Source organism: Schistocerca americana, chromosome 3 (assembly GCF_021461395.2).
Source record: "Schistocerca americana isolate TAMUIC-IGC-003095 chromosome 3, iqSchAmer2.1, whole genome shotgun sequence".
Taxonomy (NCBI): Eukaryota; Metazoa; Arthropoda; class Insecta; order Orthoptera; family Acrididae; genus Schistocerca; species Schistocerca americana.
The window spans coordinates 616,257,168-616,275,394 of NC_060121.1; the positions used below are offsets into that span (position 1 = coordinate 616,257,168).

Below are 18,227 nucleotides of genomic sequence, written 5' to 3' on the forward strand. Positions count from 1 at the left end.
GCGAGGTATTATAACGAGTGTACAGACCACCAATCAGTCAGTCTGCATTTGTCTGCATTAGTCTGTACCAGTCTGCATTTGTCTGTACCAGTCTAGAGTCAAGTTTCAGTCTGCGCCTAATAAGATTATTATATTCCTGTACATAGCCATGAAGAGAAATGAATAGACACTCTGTCAAGTATCAGAGATATGTGAGAATAAGATTAACGTACCAAGACCAAAGTAACTTCAGATTGTCAATTTTGGTCACCGTCAATTTGCTACTCTAAGCGTGCAAGTGGCATTTCTATCATCTGACCTAACGGCAGAAGATAAAAATGCCACGATAAGACCACGAGACAAATTGCTCACACTCGCCTACTTCGTTAGAGCGACAAGTCAAATAATTTGATGGTGTGTGTACCGAAGGGCTTAAAGTACGCACACCACAAACAGTCAATCGTATTTGGAAAACAACATTTACATTTATAAATATTATTGCTTTCTATGTGTTTGGAGAACGCTGTTGCTTCATAAATACGTCCTGAACTGACCAATAACTTCTCTAGTTGCTAAAAAAAAAGCACTCCGTCTTCAGGCCACAAGTGGACCATCGGGACCATCCGACCGCCGTATCATCCTCAGCTGAGGATGCGGATAGGAGGGGCGTGCGGTCAGCACACCGCTCTCCCGGTCGTTATGATGGTTTTCTTTGACCGGAGCCGCTACCATTCGGTCGAGTAGCTCCTCAATTGGAATCACGAGGCTGAGTGCACCCCGAAAAATGGCAACAGCCCACGGCGGCCCGGATGGTCACCCATCCAAATGCCGGCCACGCCCGACAGCGCTTAACTTCGGTGATCTGACGGGAACCGGTGTATCCACAGCGGCAAGGCTGTTGCCTCTAGTTGCTAAAAGGTTTCTTATTTTACTCTGAAACTGGTTTCTTGTGGAACCTTAAACTGACATTGTAAATGAAACCAAACATTTTACTTAATCAGATATTTAAATTATTTATTTGTTTCTCCTGCTCTGATTAGGGTTATCAGGCCTTATCCTACATCGAACAATTGTTTCGCACATACAGTATCTATTACAACTCAGTTACCGAAAAAATAACAATTTTAATACGATAGCTAGTATTAAAATGATTTGAATGTCTGAAATGACAATGTAAGTAAATTATAGTAACTATGAACTAATAAAGTTAACACTGGCAGTTGCGACTTTAATAACAATAATGATAGTGGCAGATTTAAGAAGAATTTATGGGCGTACAAAATAGTTATTTTCTGATATTGCGACTTCTGGGAAAAGGAAATTTAAGGAATACTGGGAAATGAGGAAGATCAGGCTGCAAAGAGGGATGTACAAAGGTAACGCGTGCATATGGGGAAAATGGTAACCCTTATTGTTGTTAAGAAGATAGCCTGTCTTCTGAAGCTAGAAGTGTTATTTATTACTCTAATATAATTGGTTGTTACTGAGTTGCGTTCTTGCTACTGAGAAGGACTTCGCAAAGGTGACTGAACGATAGAGTGGGACAGAAAGGATTCTGCTCTGATGGGAACGGACTTCGTGAAGGTGACTGAACGGCTACATCTACATCTAGACTGTACAAGCCACCTTGCGATGTATGGCGGAGGGTGCTTAGTTTGCCACTGTCATTTGCCCCCTTCCCGTTCCAGTCGCGATTAGTTCCCGGGAAGAACGCGCGCCGGTAAGCCTCCGTGTCGGCTCGAATCTCTCTAATTTTATCTCCGTGCCTTTTTTGCGCGATATACACAGAAGGAAATAATGTATTTGTTGACTCTCCTACGAACATTCGCTCTAAGAACTGTAACAATAAATCACCCGTGATGCTGAACGCTTCTTTTGCCCTTTTGCCACTGCAGTTCCTTCATCAACTCTATGACGTTTCCCTGCTGACTAAATAAACCTGTAACAAAACATGCTGCTCTTCTATGCATCTTATCTGTTTCGTCTATCAATACTATCTTGTATGGATCCTATGTTGGTAAGTACAAAAAAAGAAGGAGTCTATAGTGTACATTGTGTTTTGGTCAAGCAAAGTCAAATGATTATGTCAGTAAAATTTCTAAAGTATAAAATAAAATTCCTTCAAACGTCTCTGTTAGATTCGTTCCTTACTATTTAACTTGTATTTCCCGCTGTCACGCTCAAATTATTTGTAATTTAGTTTCTTTACTTTCTTTTGTCTCCATTCAGTGACTCAATTACATTAAAGTATCAACTTTTCCAGTAAGCATCCAATCCTATGTACATTACCTACGTTCTGTGCTCCCAAATTTTCTTTCTCTCTTCATCGTCTGTACAAATGAATGTGTATGTTGAATTTGTCTTGTATATGGTAGCAGTACAGCATCTGGTTGTCTGCTGTGGTAGCAACTGTGTAATATCACAGTGTGTAATTTCAGCACCAACGTGAATAAGTTTTATTCTTAATTACTCATGATGCATAGATGCTATTTGTGTCTATACGATTTATATTTGTGTTCTTGAAGTTTCCACGAGTCTTAATGGTTTTGTTTTATTCATGAATACTCACAGCATTTGTGGGTGTTTCACGCCAGCGTTGCTTAGTTCCATGTGCAAGGTGATGCAGATAAATTTCTTTGCCCGAAAGTGTTCCATAGTATTCTTGTTCACAACAATTTAACCACACCTATTGTGATGAACCTCTGAGCCTCTGACTTACTGTAATAGGCAAAATTCTTTTCATCTCTTTTCTTGTTTGTGAATCGTGTATGTTTGTGTGAACTTTTCCCATGCGTGCCGAAGATTTCCTTTTCATTCATCACTGCAATATACCACACAGCACCCAATATAATAATAATAATGTAAGTGAGTTAATAAATAACGTAACAGGCAACGACAGATTACAGTTCAGAATTATTTTGTGAATTTTTAATATGATGTTTTATTTTAATAAACTACGTTAAACTGTGATGACTGTTTCTCAGAGAAACCCGTCCGCTTTTGTAAGATTATTTTAATACATCTGAAGGGCAAAAGGCAAGCCTTATACTTGTAGACTTTGATTATCTTATTCTTTTTGTTGAGGCTTAAGCTCCTGCTTGCTCTGAATTATTTGATTTAACGATTATACTTAAATTGTTACCATATGTTCATTCCATATATTCACTTGGTTCTTTTGTATTAATATTAACACGTTAGTTATGCTTACCAGTTCAGTGATTAATTCGTTTCTAATACTTAATTTTCCCGATTTTAATGAAATTGGGTGGTGACAGAGAAATTTTGTGGCACATGAAACTTACAGTAGACTGCGTAGGTGGCTAACTTCCTCCAGTTTCTGTTGGTAAACTACTCTCCAGATGCCATTAGTGCTACACGGCTGAAAGATGGAAACAGCACTGCTAACTGTCATGGATCTTCTTTCGCCGACTTGAATATGGTAGACATGTGACTGCAAGCGTCGTTAGCGAGATGGTTGCGAATGTCTCACTACAAGCTGTCACTGACTTGTTTACAAAAGACAAAATTTGGTACAATTGTATGAGAAATCTAAACTTGTCGATTAATTCCCCATGTATACAGCTCAAATGTCAAACATGGTCCACGTGGCACATACATACTGGGCACTGCTATATTTGGTTGCTGATGTAAGACGACATCCAATCCACCAATAGGATCCAAAATGGAGGCCAAGGTACGGGTTCGGATATGTACCTTGACGTCCAAGATCACTGGATCTCAATCCACTGGATTCCTCTTCTGGGGTCACCTGAAATATGTACAGGACTCTCGCCCATAAGGCTGAAGAAATGGAGTAGCAAACTGTACAGCCTTGTCAAGATTCACATGATGATTCTTAAAGCACTGCAAAACCGAGTACAACATTACATTCAAATGGGAGGATGACATGTGGAAAACTTCCTTTAACAGATACGAGTTTACAGGGAATTGTAAGACGTAGCGTGATGAAGTATCGTGTTTTTGTTGAGATAGGCCATATGTGATATCTGCCCCCAATCAGACAGAGACTAAATCAAAAAGTTTACATCTGAAATAAATTTATACCAACTGCGATAACACTTCATACTGATGTCAGTGCTACCTCGTAGACATATATTGGCATTTGTCTCGAAATCGGCTCTTTCGTGGACTGGTATAATTAATCTAAGAAGCAACTATGTAAAACGCGAGGGAGTTGCCACATTTTTTATGAGAAAGCGTATTACAATTGCAACTTACTCAATCCACATCAAAGTGTGCAAATAACTATTCACCGTTACTATAATGTCATGCTGACGATTGCACCCGATCTATGTGCCTAGATGACAAATATTCACAGAGGCCACCTTCAGCAGCAGCTGAGAACGTTGAGTCGTATTTTAATCCACCGCATGCTTACACTTTGTCGTTATAGCGACGCCGAAAGTGTTTTTACATATTTTTTATTCTTCTCAAAAGCACCGAATTACTAATTAAACGAGAAAATGGGAGTGAAAATTATGTTATCAGAACAGGTAAGTGTACTTGTAGCGCTTACAACACTCCTTACTCAAATGGAAACCACAAAGCATTCACTAATAAAGTTACTTCCTTATTTGAAAATTGTTTTCCCTTAAGGTTACTCAAATTAAACAGAAGTCTAAAAATAAAACCATCGATTACACAAAGAATAAAGGTATTATGTGGTACAAAAAGAAACTGTATCTGCTATCTGGAAACAGCTCTCATGTTCGCATTGTAATGCATTACAAAGAATACTGCAAAATATTGAAGCAGGTAATCCAGAAATCTAAGCAGCTTTATTATGAGAAAAAGAGAAGTACATCAGGCAACAAATAAGAAACGGCACACATCAAAAAAAAGTTTTGCATCACCCCAGTTCCCAGAACTCCTGAAGATAGACGTTGACTGTGGATATTGTATCACAGACACAGTCCCTTTGACTGCTCAGAGATGTCACTAAACGCGTCCAAAGATGTAAACAACCATGCATGAGCAGCACCTATTAGGCGGAGGGGGTCCGACAGCCGATCAGTTCTAGCCATTCCACCAGGAAGGAGGTATACGGCTCGTGTTCTCTGTAGTCCAACCATGCGTAGACGGCCAATACCGCGATTTGATTGCGTCCACAGTGTTATTTTGTGTCAGGAAGCGTTCTCAACAAGGGAAGTGTCCAGGCGTTGGAGTGAACCAAAGTGATGTTGTTCGGATATGGAGGAGATACAGAGAGACAGGAACTGTCGATGACATACCTCGCTCAGGCTCCTAAAGGGCTACTACTGCAGTGGATGACCGCTACCTGTGGATTATGGCTCGGAGGAGCCCTGAAACCAACGCCACCATGTTGAATAATGCTTTTCGTGCAGCCACAGGACGTCGTGTTACGACTCAAACTGTGCGCAATAGGCTGCATGACGCGCAACTTCACTCCCGCCGTCCATGGCATTGTCCATTTTTGCAACCACGACATCATGCAGCGCCGTACAGACGAGCCCAACAACATGCCGAATGGACCGCTCAGGATTGGCTTCACGTTCTCTTCACCGATGAGTGTCGGATACACCTTCAACAAGACAGTCGTCGGAGACGTGGTTGGAGGCAACCGGTCAGGATGAACGCCATAGAAACACTGTCCAGCAAGTGCAGCAAGGTGGAGGTACTCTGATGTTTTCGGGTGGCATTATATGGGGCCGACGTACGCCGCGCGTGGTCATGCAAGGCGCCGTAACGGCTATACGAAACGTGAATGCCACCCTCCGACCGATAGTGCAACCGTATCGGCAGCATATTGGCGAGGCATTCGTCTTCATGGACGAAAATTCGCGCCCCCATTGTGCACATCTTGTGAATGACTTCCTTGATGAACTTGTGGATAGTATACCACGACGAGTACAGGCATGCATCATTGAAAGAGGACGTGCTACTGGGTATTAGAGGTACCGGCGTGTACAGCAATCTGGTCAACCACCTCTGAAGGTGTCACTGTATGGTGGTACGACATGCAATGTGTGGTTTTCATGGGCAATAACAAGGGTGGAAATGATGTTTATGTTGATATCTATTCCAATTTTCTGTACAGGTTCCAGAACTCTCAGAACCATCACGATGCAAAACTTTTTTTTATGTGTGTACATGGGATATAGTCAAGACAGAGACAAGTGGGGCCAGAAAGGAAGAGGAACAGATAGCTCTAAAAACAAATGAGACGCTGATAACAAGTGCAGATAGTGTTGGAAACCTCTTAAACAAGTACTTTGTTTCTGCTACTGACAGCTTGGGGTTATCAGGTTCAGTAAACAGTGCAGTCTCAGCAAATAACTTCAGCATAATGGAAATGACACTCACTTCTCCCAAAGAAGTAGCGTCTCTCGTAAGATCCTTTAAAGAAAATGAAGTACTCTATGGTTTTGATAACATATCAATGAAGTTAATCAGAGACTGTTCATGTGAGTTCAGTTATTTCTAAAGTTATTTGTGTCATCAATCTCTTATCAACGGAACATTTCCATACTGGTTAAAAGATGCTGAAGTTAAGCCTCTTTACAGGCAGCGGGATAAAGAATACCATCAAATATTGGCCAATTTTATTTTTGCCAGCTTTTTCGAAAATATGGGAAAAGGTTGGCTTCGGGCTTCTGACTGCAATTAATATCCTGTCAAGTTACACTTTAGGCTTCTTAAGGGCTCCGATAGAGAAATGGCCATTCACACATACAGTGAGAATGTGCTTAATGCACTAGATAACAAATTAGAGGCTACTGGCATTTGCTGTGGCCTGTCCAGAGTCTTTGACTGTGTGAATCACTGCATTCTTTTAAGTAAATTACAATAGAATGGTGTCACTGTCAGTGCTGCAAAATGGTTTGACTCTTACCTAACTAAGAGGAAACAAAGAGTGTCGTTGCGAAATATCGGTGGAGTGAGCAACCAGTCTTTATCTGATTGGGAATTAAAACAAGTGGTGTTCCTCAAGGTTCCATCTTGGGTCCGTTGCATTTTGTTGTCCACATTATTGACCACATGTCTGTTACATTGCCAGATGCTAAGTTTGTTTGGTTTGCAGATGATACAAACAGTGCAAAAAATAGTAAGTGAAATGCAGATTTCGAAATGACTGCTAAACAAATTTTGGATGCACTGATAATTGGTTTAAAGTTAATTCATCATCATTAAACTTTGAAAAGACCCACTATATGCATTTCAGAACCTGTAAGATATTTCCTTCCAGCATTTGTATAATATATGAAGCATGCAGATCGAAGAGGTTGACAGTGTTAAATTCCTGGGAATACAACTCGATAATAAATTCAGTTGATAGGGGCATATCACAGAATTGCTGAAGCGCCTAAACACGTCCGTATTTGCAGTAAGAATTGTATCAGATGTAGAAAAATAAATATAAAAAACATGCATACTTTCTTTACTTTTATTCTATTGTGTCATATGGGATCATATTTTGGGGTACTTCGTCAAACAGAGAAAAGTTTTGTGACCAAAAGGGTGTAAGAGAAAAAGTTTTTGGAGTTCAAAAGCGTGTAACAATACTCATTTAGGTGTAAATTGAAGAGTATCATGAAGAAACCAGTTCAAGGAATTGAGTATTCTAAGCACTGGGAATAATAACAATGTACAGAAAGACCTACAATCACCTACCTTGACAAAAAAGGAATCCAATATTCAGGAACCCAGATTTTACATAAATTGCCAGCACCATTAAAAACTTGATTTCAGATAAAGCACAGTTTAAACAGAGTTTGGAGGACTTTTTGGTAGGCAGCTCCTTCTATTCTTAGATGAAATATCTTAACAGAGACTGTAACTTCCTGGCAGATTAAAACTGTGTGCCCGACCGAGACTCGAACTCGGGACCTTTGCCTTTCGCGGGCAAGTGTTCGAGTCTCGGTCGGGCACACAGTTTTAATCTGCCGGGAAGTTTCATATCAGCGCACACTCCGCTGCAGAGTGAAAATCTCATTCTGTTAACAGAGACTGTTAGACCAGCTTAAGTAAAAATTTCAGTTAGATTTCAGTTTTGATAGCACTTGGTCACCATCGTCTAGTTTAGGTATTTTGTGCTTGATAAACTTATTGAAAGTACATAAATATATTACATTCTGACAGCGTATTACTTCTGTAAATATTAGCAGTGACAGTGTGCTGTAATGTATTCACGTATTCTGACAAGCTCCAGAGAAGTGAGTATTATATTTAAATGTTCTATGATTTTTATGTTGTACTTTCTGACATGTTCCACCCGTGAGAATCATCTCATTTTTGGGTCTATGGAATGAAAGCGGTATCTAATGTAATCTTACAGTGAAGAGGGAAATAAATGATACAGTCATTTCTGAAACGATTTTACTCCAAAATCATACGTTTTCAATAACTAAGGAAAGCATTCTGCTGGTGAGTATATGAAATATAACATGATGGGTTTTCCGATATTTAAAGAACAGAATGAAATGGATATTTAGCCATTGCTGCAGTCACTAAGTTTTGCAATCTCTTTGAAAAAAAAGTCCAAAATCTTATAATAAGGTCATTTACTTGAGGAAGTAATCTGTAAACATAACCAAGTTACGTTTTTAGTATTGTTTTAAGTTGTTTCCTTTTTACTTATACATTTTCGAGGTATTGTAACTCCAAATGGACAAGATACAGTGGTGATGAGAGATGGTCTATGACAATGACAACGAGGAAGAGAGAGATGGTGACAGTGTGAAGAGACAGCAGCAGTGGGAAGGAATGAATGAGACACTAGCAGTAAGAGAGAGCGAGAGGGAGACACCGACAGGAGACAGTAGTAACAGGACAGAACGAATGAAACTGTTTCTGTGAGACAGGGGACAGTGACATAAAGATACGTACAAAATGGTTTCACTGATCATCACCAGCAAGAGCACTGTTACATACAGGCCGTTTCATCGAATCATCTTGAAAATACGTATATTCATGTGCAATACAATCAAGTAAACGTTGTATGGCTTGTATTTTGTTACTGTTAAAAGTCACTGGTCCATTGTAAGGCTTTTCAAAATTAAAAACGACAGACACTTCCGAAAATAAAACATTCTTGGTACTTCCAGTACGTTCCAACTCTATAGGCTTACCTGGCGTCATTTTACATTGCACAACACTGTTCATAAATAACATCAGTTGAACTACATAACGCATAGCGCATTAGGCATTCAATAGATGGCATGCGAAGATTACCACTATTGAAAGGACGTTTTTCCATGAGTAAAGCCCTTTGAAAAAATGACGTCGCTGTAACGAAATGGCAAAAATACGTTTACATTGTGTGGAATGCATGCAGAAAGACGTATCTACGTGTACAGAATACAGTAACGTTCTTAACTCGTTTTATCAAAATTTGCAATAAGGCCCTTTCAGAAATGAGTGTATCAAATGTCAGATAACTACGTAAAAGCAGAAGAGATTAATTAAACTACTTGAAGTTTTCTCCAGAAGCGGACTAAGAATCCTTAAGGGCAAATTAAACTGTTTTTCGATATCTCCTTCAAATTTGGTGGGAATAATTCTGCATAACTTCAACTATAAACGGAGAATTTGTGTCGGTTTCTGTTGAGCTGTGAGTTTAATGAGGCGAAGTATTGTTAACACCAGCGGAAAAATGCTGCTATTGGGGCACAAAAAAGGCTAATTGCTTCTGTTTAGAAGACTATGACTGAAAAGTAATAAGCTGCCTCATTCTACCTTCCTCAGCATCTTTAAAAATTTTCAAAAAAATTTTGGGTGCGAACATACACGCGCTTTTAATGCTGAGAGAGAAGCAGACATTGGCAGTGGAAAATAGACGAAAATTAATAAATGGACGGTGGTTGTGATATGGAAAGGGCGAAGGAGACAATGGGAGTGTGAGAGAAAGAGCGGGACACAGTGTAGTTGACAGTCACAGGACAGTGCCAGGAAAACAGTGAAGGTGACAGTGCCAGTGTGCGATGAATAAAGAGAAGAAGAATGTGCAAATGGACAAGATACAGTGGTGATGAGAGATGGTCTATGACAATGACAACGAGGAAGAGGGAGATGGTGACAGTGTGAAGAGACAGCAGCAGTGGGAAGGAATGAATGAGACAGTAGCAGTAAGAGAGAGCGAGAGGGAGACACCGACAGGAGACAGTAGTAACAGGACAGAACGAATGAAACTGTTTCTGTGAGACAGGGGGCAGTGACATAAAGATACAAAGAGATAATGACAATGAGATAGGCTGAATGACTGAGTCGGTAAGGGCAGGTGGATGTGGATGTGAATGAGCAACTTGTAGCGATGAACTAGTGGGTGTAAGCTTGTTACGGTTAGGGGAGCTTGTGGGCGTGAGATACGAGATGTATTTTAAAAGGAACCCTAATATGTTCGCAAGTCAAAGTTTTTGGGAAAATTTTTAAAGGTGCTGAGGAATGTAGAATGAGGTAACTGGTAACCCACTTTTCAGTCAAAGTCTTTTAAACAGAAGCATATTCGCCTTTTTTGGGCTCCGATAGGAGCATTTTTCCACTGGTTTTCTTCGTTTATCACAGCAGGGCACGTTACTCAAATAAAAAGAAATGTTTAGGCAGTAAAATTTGGTAGGTAATGTGAAATCGAAACAATGCAAAACTAATTTTAGGCCTCAGACCGGATTTTATGTTCACAAAAATGTTATATGTGGTTCAGTAATACAACATGGGGTTCCCACAGCCCTTCTGATGATAATGGAGACACTTTACAGCATTTTTCTTCGTGATACGTCACTTCATAAATTACTTTTTCGTTTCATACCAGGTTTTTCGTGTGCATGTACGGTAAGTTTGAACCTCTGAATCTCGGAAATGGATCAAGATGGCAAGAAAAATTCCAAGATTGTTCGAGACTGGAATCTAAGGAATATGTCGTAAAAATTTCAGCCGTTTGCTGTGCATAGCAGAAGCCGCCGCACCGTTTCGGTACCCAAAAACTATGTTTTTCCGGTTTTCTCAGGAACCGCACATGAACTAAATAGTACCTCCATACGCCCCTTAAAGCTCACCGTAGACCACATACAATGCAAAAATAACCAACGGATTTACTCCGTTTGCCGAAGCTGGAGGAAGTGTGTGACATTCAATGTTGACCCTTGCTGTAGGATAACGGCCTCGCCATAGTGGTAACATCGGTTCCCGTCAGATCATGGAAGCGCTTTCGCGCTTGGCTAGCACTTGGATGGGTCACCGTCCAGGTCCGCCGACTGTTGTTGGTAAGCGAGGTGCACTCAGCCCTTGTGAGGCCTATTGATGAGCTACTTGATTGAGAAGTAGCGCCACCAGTCACAAAAACTGACAACGGCCGGGAGAATGGTGTGTTGACCAAATGGCTCAAATAGTTCTGCGCATTATGGGACTTAACTTTTAAGGTCATCAGTCCCCTAGAACTTAGAACTACTGAAGCCTAACTAACCTTATGACATCACACACATCTATGCCCGAGGCAGGATTCGAACCTGCGACCGTAGCGGTCGCGCGGTTCCAGAACCGCTCGGCCACTCTGGCTGGCCGGTGTGTTCACCAAATGCCCCTCCGTATCCGCATCGGGTGACGCATAATGGCTGAGGATGAGACGGCGGCCGGTCGGTCCCGCTGGACCTTCACGGCCTGTGCGGACGATGTGTAGGATAATTACAGTAAGAAGTCCCTTCTGTTAGGTATACAAATGGTCCACAGCCCAAGGGCTTTCCCAAAACTTGAATCTACCTTTCAGTCTTAAATAGAACCCCAGGTATGAGCCCCGTATGTGCTGTCGCATGTTTACCGATAAAATCACGAATAATCATATACGTCAACAGATGGATCTGTTGTTAATCGAAATACTTTCTAAAACACAGTGACTTTTCAGTGTGCCGATTTGAATGGTTATATATAGCCATGTTAAGTACAATTAATTAAAGTTAATTGTATTGAACAATATCATGTAAGCAGACTAGCCACGGTGTAGCATTGTATACCGTTTACGTAAACTGATCACAAAAACTTCATTGAGGCAAAAAAATTATTTCGCTCTATGAGCGTTGCGGATGGCTCTGCTTTAATTTGGCGTATTTGGAATGCAGTGAGTAAGTTAAAAAATGAAAGAGTGATTGAACATACGGAGGAATCTAAATATCTCTTATGGACAATGATGTTTACGTGTACGTCGCCTTCTTTGCCAGTATTATTGTCTACCAAAAGGACTGAAATGGAAATGGAAAGTGCAGCGCCATGAGCACCTGAACTGAACGCTACCAAAGTCAGAATTGCCCGTCAAATGGGAAATATTGACTAAAATGTCAACCTTACGTGAGCTCAGTACGGAAGAAAGTCATTCTACAGGTGGAAGAATGGGATGAGTGCGATGCCTATTGAGTGTTCGTAACATGATTTGGATTTTTGGGTAGAGATTACAACACAGCATGCATAGCTCATCGCCTTCTCTGAGAGCGGCCGAATCACTGGCATGAGGGATTGGAAGCAGATTCTGATAGTTGGCACAGATAACTGACTGCAGTAGAACGATCACAGAACGAGTAGCGAGGAGATGAAGTCAGGGCAACTGTGTGGCAAGAAGAGTAATCGCGTGTCCTTCAAGAAGATCGTAGGATTGTTCAGCTGGCTCTGACGAACATTCATTTGTATAATAACAGCTGGAACCTGATTGGAGCTCACAGGGAGAGCGTCGCCACGAACGTCATAAACAGTGTACTGGAAGCTGGGTTGAGATCTCGCGTTCTAGTGCGTCGTTTACTTTATCGCGAACACCGGTGACTTGGGTGGTGTAAAACCAGAGTCCGAAAGGACTTCGAGTGAGATTCTGTGGTGTTCACCGAAGAGTCTCGCTTCTGTTTGTGAGTGTGATATCGACACCAATGTATCCTCAAACGATCTAGAAAAAGTTTCTCTTATTACTGCGATGTTATTGTGGGGAGCTCTTGGATAGATCTGGTAACTGTTGAAGGCATACTGGATGCTCCTCAACACGTGGCAAAAATGATACACCCTGTTATCATACCCTCCACAACCAGGGCACCAGAGTGTACATTCCGGCAGGATAATGCAATACTCTATGCTCCAGTCCACACCAAAAACCCCTTGAGCAATCTACAGATCCTAATCTGCTCTGATCTGTCAACTGCAGACCACGTCTGGGATGCGATAGTAAGACGTATACTTTTATATCAATCTCCAGCCAGCAATCTTCATCAATAGAGACGTATATTACAGGCATGGCGAGAAATTCCTCAATATACCATTCGTAGGCTGTTTCCTTCCACGAATAAATGACCGTATTCGTGCCCCTCGTGCTTCACACCTTGTACTGATGCTTGCGACGGATGACAGTTTCAAATGGAGTGCAAATTTAATTATTTAATACCTGTTATACGATGAACATTTTCAGAAAGTTTGATGAATATCGGAAAGGTGCTTCAAGTTATAACACTTTCCATTCTTGTCATTATATTTCACCTACAAGGAGAATTCAGAGACCACCTTCCCCACAAAGCTGCAGCTGGGAGGACCGCATCCTACACAATTGCGAAGTGGGTCACCAAACTCTAGCTGACTGAGACTGTTTCAACCAGGTTCAGGCACCTTCTAAGGTCACCCGTTAAGAGTGTTTAGCGTCCCGTCGGTCAAGAGGTCTTTACAGACGAAGCACATATTAGGGTCATCCTCGCACAAACGAAAAAATGGCTGACATCGAAACAGGTGTCTAAGGAATAGAAAAGCAACTGAAATCACTCAACAGAGGAAAGTCCACTGGACCTGACGGGACACCAATACGATTCTACACAGAGTACGCGAAAGAACTTGCCCCCCGTCTAACAGCCGTGTAGCGCAAGTCTCTAGAGGAACGGAAGGTTCAAATGATTGGAAAAGAGCACCGGTAGTTCCAGTTTTCAAGAAGGGTCGTCGAGCAGATGCGCAAAACTATAGGCCTACATCTCTGACATCGATCTGTTGTAGAATTTTAGAACATGTTTTTTGCTCGCGTATCATGTAATTTCTGGAAACCCAGAATCTACTCTGTAGGAATCAACATGGATTCCGGAAACAGCGATCGTGTGAGATCCAACTCGCTTTATTTGTCCATGAGACCCAGAAAATATTATATACAGGCTCACAGGTAGATACCATTTTCCTTGACTTCCGGAAGGCGTTCGATACACTTCCGCACTGTCGCCTGATAAACAAAGTAAGAGCCTACGGAATATCAGACCAGCTGTGTGGCTGGATTGAAGAGTTTTTAGCAAACAGAACACAGCATGTTGTTCTCAATGGAGAGACGTCTACAGACGTTAAAGTAACCTCTGGCGTGCCACAGGGGAGTGTTATGGGACCATTGCTTTTCACAATATATATAAATGACCTAGTAGATATTGTCAGAAGTTCCATGCTGCTTTTTACGGACGATGCTGTAGTATACAGAGAAGTTGCAGCATTAGAAAATTGCAGCGAAATGCAGGAAGATTTGCAGCGGATAGGCACTCGGTGCAGGGAGTGGCAACTGACCCTTAACATAGACAAATGTAATGTATTGCGAATACATAGAAAGAAGGATCCTTTATTGTATGATTATATGATAGCGGAACAAACACTGGTAGCAGTTGCTTCTGTAAAATATCTGGGAGTATGCGTACAGAACGATTTGAAGTGAAATGATCATATAAAATTAATGGTTGGTAAGGCGGGTGCCAGGTTGAGATTCATTGGGAGAGTCCTTAGAAAAAGTAGTCCATCAACAAAGGAGGTGGCTTACAAAACACTCATTCGCCCTATACTTGAGTATTGCTCATCAGTGTGGGATCCGTACCAGGTCTGGTTGATAGAGGAGATAGAGAAGACCCAAAGAAGAGCGGAGCGTTTCCATCCAGGGTTATTTGGTATGCGTGATAGCGTTACGGAGATGTTTAGCAAACTCAAGTGGCAGACCAGACTGCGAAAGAGGCGCTCTGCATCGCGGTATAGCTTGCTGTCCAGGTTTCGAGAGGGTGCGTTTCTGGATGAGGTATCGAATATATTGCTTCCTCCAACTTATACCTCCAGTGGAGACCACGAATGTAAAATTAAAGAGATTCGAGCGCGCACGGAGGCTTTCCGGCAGTCGTTCTTCCCGCGAACCATACGCGACTGGAACAGGAAAGGGAGGTAATGACAGTGGCACGTAAAGTTCCCCCCGCCACACACTGTTGGGTGGCTTGCGGAGTATAAATGTAGATGTAGATGTAGATGAAAACAAACGAGCTACAGGTTGTAAAATGAAAACGGCTGAAGGAATCGTAATGCCATTGCTTACGGAAAAAGATGTGTAGAGGCGCACATCCACGTGACGGCAGAGAGAGCACGTTAACGCTTCAAACGGTCATAGCACTCAGTTGGGGTGGAAACAGAGAAATAGAGGCTTTAAAAGAAGGTCAAAGGGATGAAAAGTCTTTCTTTATAGCGGAATGAGTGCGTAGAACGGAAACTGATCAAAGAATGGCACAGGTGTACACAGAGCACTGCATGGCTGTTGCGATGACGACGCTCGCTCAGTCCTACCTTTGGGGGACTGGCTGCACCGTTAACTCGTTGATCTCGAATAATGAGGGCATCCCACTTGCTGGAAAATGGTATCGGTAATGCAGTGTGGTGTTCCAGATCGTATGTCAACGCCCAACGACATCCGTCCTTCCTTGAATCGCCTGTGCCAATCCTTGATCCTTGCAACGACTTCAGTGCTCTTCGTACACTTGTGCTATTCTTCGATAAATTTCCATTCTCCGCACTCCTTCCACTGCCACAAAACGCAATACACCAGTTTGCTCTTCTATTGGAGCCTCCATTTCTTTGTTTCCGGGACAAGGAAACGAAGTGGCAATCGGATTTTTAATTTTTTTTTTTGTGTTTATGGTATTATGTGAAGTTCATAACTGAAATATCTGTCACATCAAGCAGTCAATGCAACTCTAAAGAAATTCTCAGGAAAATTGAATTTGAAGGTTCCTGAAGAACTTTAATTCACTAAAATTGAGGTGATTTTCACAACAGGCTGCGTCTATCACTCGGTAGCGTCGGAGACTTAACTGGGTACTGAAGCGATCGCTAGTTTCAATATTGGTATGGTTTTTCCTTTCGTTATAACTTTTTTGGTTAAGTTCGAATACCTACATAATTTAAATATAAAATCCATCAAATATACCTAATTAAAAAATAATAATCAACGTTGAAATAAAAAATGCGTGGCTTATTTTTTCTAATTGTAAATATAAATTCTTAACTAACGATATAAAATAACAAGTTGTTAATAAAGATTGCTTTAACTAAAGGAAAACATTACAAATCTATTAAATATCTTTTATAAAATGTCTATAATAAAGAATTTATATTTCCAATGAAAACTGAAGTTTTGCATGCGATACGTAATAAGAAGCAAGAAGATGTGCATTTTTCATAAAATATGTTGACTAGGTATGTGTCAATTAGCATACATTTGATGACTTTTACACTTAAGTAATGTATATACTCAAGAAAAACACCACATCGATATTCGAACCAGCGATCCACTGATTACCTGATCAGCAGTCTCCTACGCTACCGAGTGAGCCGCACAGCCGGTCATGAAAAATTGCCTTTAGTTTAGTGAATTACAGTCCCTCGGAAAATTTCAAAGTCGATTTTCTGGAAAACGTTTAAAGCTTGCATGGAACTACTTTGGGTGACTGATATGTGTTCTGAACTTCACGTACCGTAAATATAATTTTTTTTTTAATAAGTCCGATTGCTGGATGGTCTCCTCGTGATTGCAGCGGATGACGGACGCGTGCACGTGCTCGTTCTGTCGTCGCATTGGTGTCCGCATATGTCCCACTAGCAGTGAATTTGGGGACCCAGCGCTTTTATATGGACCACAACTGTTTCTGCAGGCGTTACATTACGAACCCTTCGGGGGTTTACACTCTAAAGCTTCCGCCTAATTTGAATATCCCGAATGGGGAGGAAATCCTTTTTTTTTCAAAGGAAGGGTATTGTACTTGCGATTGCAACACGAAAAACCTAAATCTGGAGAGCCTGATATAGAACTGAGCCCCAGTCTTCTCGAATGGAAGTACAGTATTTCAGCCATACAGCATTCGACGGAGTTACCCCGAGGAAAATCATCAAATACAAACAAAATAAATGGTGTCTGCATGAATGCTGTGCAAGGAAACACTCGTCGAAAAGGTCTTCTACACGAGCATGGATTTGGTGAATGGGTACTTAGACGTCAGTATTGTCTTCTTATACGAGGAATTTGTTTTACTTCTTTAGTGTTATTGCTATGGAGCGCTGGAACTTACCCTTCTGTTCCGGGGCCATGAGGTCTGCGGACAGCTGAGCCGTGACGAGCGTGTGGTAGTGTCCCTGCAGCGTCATCAGCTGGTCGTGGCTGCCCTGCTCGACCACGTTGCCTCCCGCCAGCACCACGATCCTGTCTGCGTTCCGCACCGTCGATAGCCGATGAGCCACGATGATGGTTGTGCGACCCAAGCTGGCCTGCATAGTTATAGCATAACCGTGTCCATTGTTTCTGAAGCCTTCACAATGCGTTACATGCACTTACACGCTACATCGAAACTCAAAAGCAGTTGTTGTTGCTCATGTTCAGTTCATGACTACCAAGAGACGGGTGACGGGGGGGGGGGGGGGGAGGGGGGACTCAACTATTATGACAATGGTTCAGTAGCTGCTGCTGGAGCATTGGAGGGGCGGTGAGGCAGTAGTGACGGATACTTTAGTTACAGTTTGAGCAAAATAATTCTACTACTGATAAGTGTAAGAGAAAAAAGCGGTGTTGCTAGCTAGTATGCAGTGTGCCAAGTGCTCAAACGATCGATACCAATAACTCCTTGTTCGGTTCTCCCCTATTCGCTTTGTATAAAATCCCTGTCCGGCAACGATCTGCCCGTACCTGCAAAATTGGCAACACAACAAGCTTCAGTTTGATGTACTGCCGTCGCTTAGGCCATAGGCGATAAGAAGCTTCAGTTTAGTGGCTGCCGATGTATTTGAATCTTCTACAGAATGTATAATCATAATTCCTAGTATCAACGTGGTCACGCAAAGTCATAGAAGTGCCTGAAGCTCGTAAATTGTATCACCGAACGCTGTTGCATATGAATAAAAGCAGTAAATGCAGATGAAGGTGTCAAGCCTAAGAAACGTAAGAGTGGTGAATTCAGCGCCTTCCCACCACTACTGCCGCTACACGGCATCGC

General features: G+C 41.7%; 1 protein-coding gene and 1 pseudogene across 3 annotated transcripts in view; both read right to left on the bottom strand.

Moving 5' to 3' along the window:
- LOC124605616 (ATP-dependent translocase ABCB1-like) overlaps window positions 1-18,227 on the bottom strand; it is a 242,334-nt gene that overhangs the window by 55,927 nt on the left and 168,180 nt on the right. For all 3 annotated transcript variants that reach the window (XM_047137424.1, XM_047137423.1, XM_047137425.1), the window contains one exon: window positions 17,310-17,505. In XM_047137424.1, the coding sequence (XP_046993380.1) occupies window positions 17,310-17,505 (196 nt within the window). The remainder of the gene's footprint in view (window positions 1-17,309; window positions 17,506-18,227) is intronic.
- LOC124608067 lies at window positions 765-882 on the bottom strand (annotated as a pseudogene).